The sequence below is a fragment of the Anneissia japonica genome, unplaced genomic scaffold (genome assembly GCF_011630105.1).
Source record: "Anneissia japonica isolate Jap-2015-1 unplaced genomic scaffold, ASM1163010v1 scaffold288033_len957474_cov176, whole genome shotgun sequence".
Classification (NCBI taxonomy): domain Eukaryota; kingdom Metazoa; phylum Echinodermata; class Crinoidea; order Comatulida; family Comatulidae; genus Anneissia; species Anneissia japonica.
In genome coordinates, this window is record NW_022715491.1 from 127,166 (window position 1) to 133,231 (window position 6,066).

At 34.2% G+C, this 6,066-nt stretch overlaps 1 protein-coding gene across 1 annotated transcript in view; it reads left to right on the forward strand.

Moving 5' to 3' along the window:
• LOC117109281 (guanine deaminase-like) overlaps positions 1–5,178 on the forward strand; it is a gene marked incomplete in the record, with an annotated part of 11,833 nt that extends 6,655 nt beyond the window's left edge. Inside the window, 5 exon segments of the mRNA XM_033251554.1 lie at positions 497–564; positions 1,624–1,776; positions 1,871–1,989; positions 3,202–3,229; positions 3,394–5,178. Of these exon segments, the coding sequence (XP_033107445.1) occupies positions 497–564; positions 1,624–1,776; positions 1,871–1,989; positions 3,202–3,229; positions 3,394–3,470 (445 nt within the window).
• Between the last annotated feature and the right edge of the window lie 888 nt (positions 5,179–6,066).

The following is a 6,066-nucleotide window of genomic DNA, read 5'->3' on the forward strand; positions in this document are numbered from 1 at the left end:
CCTTGATCTGAAGTCCCTTTCTGGGCCCCTTCTGCCCTTATGGATCAATTGGTTGATCAATCAAGGTCAATGTCAACGACTATATATTATCTTAAATTCGATACCCTTATTTCCTTTATAACGTGTGTGCATATCTGGTACAGTGATGGGCATTACCAGGCCTACAATATCGTCATAATTAATGGTTGCGTACCTGGACTCTTTTTTCAAAAAAAAAGCGGAGCGACTCTCCACTTTTAGCTAACAATTGCACTTATTGTAGAAAAGGCAGTGGCTATTATTACATTAATCTTTAACGAATTCCTGATTTTTCATTGGATGTTAGGCCTTCTGTATGAATATGGATTGCATTAGGACAAATAGCATGAAAGCATTTATTATGAATTTGTTTAAATATGGTACTGTAACTATAACCACTAGCAAACAGTATTGTTTTTTTTTGCAGAGTTTTTTACCCACTGAAAATTACTGATAATAAAAATAGTTCTTCTTACAGTATAGAGAGTGGCATAATGGACCTTCGGAAGACTCTGAACAAAGGCGTTAAGACGGGACTTGGAACAGGTAAGAGAATATTTGCCACGATTTGAGGACACTGTCTATTAAGCAAATAAAACTGAAGAATATTCCATTAATCCTTTCCTCCCTTGTATATTGTTAGTAAGCTGTTAAACAGCGTTAACATTTAAGTAAATTACATGCAAGTTTGTTAGACATGCAATGTATTGAGTAAAACGTTTTGGATAAAACGCATTTTGTAGCTTTTTATTTAAAATTTTGACAAAATAGTTTCCTCGCCATCAAAGACCTTTAATTGTTTGTATACCAATCTGTAACATTTTCAATATTTGATAACTAACAATATAGGCCTATTATAATTTCACTTCACTTTTCATTCTCTAATTTTCATACTCAAACAAACACCAAAATAAAATCATTTATTTAGTGGATGGGTTCATTATTTCATACAAAATTTTCGATTCGAGATGGACTTCTTTTCGAGGGTAATGTTGCAAAGTAAAGAGGAGGGGGCGGGGGTTCTTTTCAAAATGAGCGCTTTAAATTTTGGGAATTACTACTATACAACAATAAATATGGTCACTATAACATCTCTCTGTATAATGGAGTGTATTAACCAGCATTAGGTAACCTGAACTACTGTATAAACCAAGCGCGTTTTTAATTTATTTCTTTGAAATTCATGTACAGTGTATGTAACAAAAACTGGTAGATTATTTTTTAATCATCTGCAACTGATCAACATTTCTGTTTGTCTTGTGAAAGGGATTGTCACCTAGTAGGACAGTGATAATATTCACTATTGACAATCCTTGGTGCATGTGTTGTGTGCCTAAAATATTGCAAATTGTTTCGGGCGCTGTTGTGTCATCCATGTATTTGACTAAAGGTAAGTTAGATCCGACTAATAAGAGTGTTTATGAAGATCAAAACAGGGACTGATCCTACTATAGCCTAGCCAAGACCCGTGTGGCAGACCACCGTTGGGAGACAAGCAGAATGAGATGTGCTTCTGTATTCTAACTTGGTTTACTTGTTTTATCCAATCATCCTATGTTTTAATTGATTAAAATGCATTTAAAATTTGAAATCTTTGTGTTACAGATATCTCTGGTGGTTACAGTGCTTCAATACCGGCAGTCATTCGTGATGCAATCGTAGCCTCCAAAACACTTGCAATGGACAAGTCTACAAGCTCCTACAAATCTGTTGACTTTAAAGAAGCATTTCGTCTGGCCACATTAGGCGGAAGCCAAGGTACAGGGACAATATTTCAAATGAAGCATTGGTTTATAATGAATATTACTGTTTGTGTATTATGTAATTAAATTAATTTTTTGATTCGATACAGTTTTAGGACTAGATGACAGAATTGGAAATTTTGAAGTTGGAAAGGAATTTGACGCTCTATTGGTCGACCTTACTGTACCTTGTAGTCCATGTGATATATTTGCATTCGACACAACAGAGGTAAATGAGAACTTGTCGTCTTCTTTATCAGCTGATTTGCTTTGGTCTTATTCTTACTTTCTATAAACTGTACAATAAAATATTTCCAACCATCATGACGTCATTATTATTTGAGTACCTTTTATCTCTCATTTCTCTCTATTCGGTATTATTGATTAAAATACAGCATAAACAGAGGTGAACAAAAAATGATTTACAACTCTAAAAACTCCCATCTTAGGATACATAAATATCTGTACACTGTTCAAGGAGTTACTTTAACTCCAAGCTAGTTAAAAATATCAATGTAGGCCTAATGCGTTACCCAATTCATGTTTTGTTTCTTTATTTACTTTACTTTTACATTAATCAACATAAAATATACAAAAATCATACAATTATAATTAATAAAATGCATAAGTACTCAATGATACACAAATTAAACGTGAAGATAATAAACTGAAAAAAATCTATGTTAGATGGTCAGAGAATTTAAGACACTATAATATTAATTTATATTATAAACACTTAACACTTCTACTGTCTTCTCATTATCGATTTTGTTTGTTTTCAGACGATCAGTTGATCATTTTTAAAAGATCGATCAGATTATTAGCGTTTTAAAAATATTTTTATTGCGTGGGTTGTACTTTTTGCTATGGGAAATCGCCAAGGCACCCACTCTAGGTGATAGGCTAGAAAGCAAGTGCTCATGAGAACAAAAGAAAAGAATTCACATTCCCCTCAAATAAATGGCCATAATACATGAGGAAAAGAACAGGTAGAGTTCCAAAGAGAAATGCAACTTTTTTTATTTTGCATGGGACTAACAATGTTGATTATGTGAATCTTGGATGAAAACCGGGTTTTGGATACAACACCTGCTATAAGAGCAATGAATGGAAATAAATAGATAAATACAGAGTAAAAACACCAAATTTTACCTAAAATGCTAGACAACGGAATACGCCAACGTTGGTGGCGACACACGTCACCCAGTGTCAGTCACACAATAAAATAAAAACAAGAATAACAAAAATGTAGCCTTCAAATATAGGCCTAAGATATACTATTATCAGATAAGAAATTATATAAAGAGAAGAGGTAGGTCATGCAGACCAACTTGTGAAATGTCAAAACAATAATATTGCATAAATATATGACTGCGTTAGAAATTATTAGACCTAACCCCTACAAAATTAATATTGATCAATAATTTATTATATCTTTTAGGAGCTTCTGCAAAAATTCATTTTCATCGGTAAGTGTATTTCATCCATTCAGAACTTAAATTCGGAATAACATAACGAAATTAGCCAGGCCTATTGTTGGTTGTAATCAAATATTATGTCGTTAATTAATTGTAGTACTGTACATAATTTATAATGAAATGAGACTGATATTATAATTTATACATTTTAACAGGAGATGATCGGAACATCGTCGAGATATACGTAAACGGTCACATGATCAATGATCCGCGCAATCACGTGAGAGAATAATAAAATAAACAAAATTGGATGTTTGTTAATTTTCGCTGTTTTTTCCACTGATCTTTATTATTGCAACTGTTCTATCAATAGGTATAATCATGATATAATAAATACAATTTTACAATAAGGCTTATACTTTTTTAATGAGCAATCAACATTTTTTAAAGTACATTGAGACCTACCTACATATACCTACCTTGTCTACATTGTCCTCTGCAAGTTAGCAGGTCCATTAAATATTAGTCATGTATTCCACTCCTATCTATTAAGTGATTTATCTTTTAATTCATATTTATTCCATTTAAATACAATTGTTATTATAAATATAAATATATAGGCCTAATTGTTATTTTTCGTTTTTCGGTATTAGTATCTAACTGTTTTTCTTTAAATGTAATGTATATTAGGTGCTATGTTTGTATTTATGTATAAAAATAATTATTTATAGCCTATATTTTCATTTTGTATTTCGTTGGCATGAGTAGAATTCAGAACACAGACATGAAGAAGCTATCTATTTGGGTACAATATTTAAAAGAAAAATATATATATATATGGTTTTGGAGAATATGCATACAGTTCACGTGTATCATTTGTTAAGTGTGTATACTGGAGATAATATTATTACATATCAAAATATAATACTTATAGATTATGATGTAGGTCATTATATCTCATTCGAAGATTTATCTGAAACTTTTGGCCCCATTTCCGCAGCGAAAAAAATAATAAAAAGGCTGCTTTCCAAAAATGTATACGTAATAAGTGCTGCGGAAACACGGCCTAAGACATAACAGGTTTGAACCACCCTTTTTAAATTTACTTATCTAAATGATTCCACACTTGGACAAGGAGTAATGGCCTCTGCCCGGGGACTAGCCGAGAGCGGGGAGGGGAGCATAAATAATTCAATGTTACACCTTACCCCAGTGTCTGACGAAGTTTTCTGTCATGTTGAGTGGACCGACCAAATCGGGTGATTGTAGAGTAGGTGACAGGAAGAGCCACAAGGGCCAGGGATTTATTACAATTTGTTATTACCCACCTTCCTAGAATTTTCTTTTATGCCTGGGTATCTTAGTAGGAAAGCGTTATCGTAAGCACATTGAAGCCCTACCCCCCCCCCCCCAACCACACATACCTGTGCCAGTCGTATATACGATAACAACATATTTTGAAAAATCAATTAAAATGATAGAAAAGTCATGAAAATACGATAAAATCGTTGTTATTACGATTTTACCGTTTTCCCATGATTATGACGTCATTTGAATTGATTCGTGAAATTATTTTTTATTGTATACACGATAAGTCGTTATCGAATTTTCTAGTATAAAAACTTCCCATATTTCCATATTTCTTTTATTTTCTATATGAACAATTGCTTTTTAGCTTTTTATCGTTATCGATCTTTGCAAGTATAAACAGGCCTTTATAATGCTCTTGTGTATTGCTTTAATATTTATCAAGATGTTTGCAAATTCAAGTTTGCTTGCTTTGACGAATTTGATGACGAAAGCATCACAGACACGCATACGCACCTGTCCATTGCAAAGGTTTCTATTGCTTTACTTTACAACATAGGAAACAAAAAGGACTAATGGTTTTAGCATAGAGAAAATATTTTCTCTATGAGTATATTAAGCCTATGTATTTTTTATTAATGTAAAGACGGAAGATATGAAATAAATATGATAGGCAATTGATGTAACAATAATACAGATCCGGATGGGCCTGCCCACAGGCAAGATCCATGATTTTGGTTGCTTCTAGCAATCCGCAGCAGTCTGTCTAGCAATTGCGGCGTAAGCCCCACCCCCATCGGACAAGTCAAGGCTCCCCCCCCCCGGCCGAGCTCGTCGGGCAGTCGGACAAAAAAATTAAATATAGGCCTACACTAAGCCAAACTAGGCCTATATGTCTTTCACACTGAGTAAGTGCCATTTCCGGCCATCCAGAGCTCCCTATTTTTAGAAAAATCTCATCTCCCGAAACCTCTCCCTCCTCAGGCATGCAAACTTAACCCCCTGTCGGACAGCTTAGTTCCCCCCCCCCAGAAAATGTATCCCAGAGCAGCCACTGTCTAGGCCTTTAGGCCTATGCAAAATGTGGCTCTAGGCTACTAAAGAATCTGCATTAATAGACCTATAGGCCTAATCGTTATTTGATACATTAATTTTATACAATACAAATTGCAATACAGACATTGGAAAGTTAATATGTTTAATTTAATTAAATATTTAACATTCAGTTCCCCTTCTCTTGTGTAATAAAGCCGGCAATTTTGTGAAACACTAAAAAAGTAATAAATCTTAACTTCAGCAGTTTTGTTAATTAGGTTGGAAAATCTACAGACTAAGCACACAGTGGCGGCTCTAAGATGTCCGACTGGGGGACTAAGTATTTATGGGTGTAACTATAGTGCGCAGCGTTATTTGAGGGCCGAAAGACCGAGCCGGGGGTGGGCATGAGAGGGGGTATCCCCTCCTTCCAGAACAAGATTTTTTTTTTTAAATTGGGACTTTCAGATGGCCGGAAATGGCTGGGATGGATAAACTAGGCCAAATTTTTCCTTTTTTTTTTTTTTTTTGGTTCGACTGCCCGA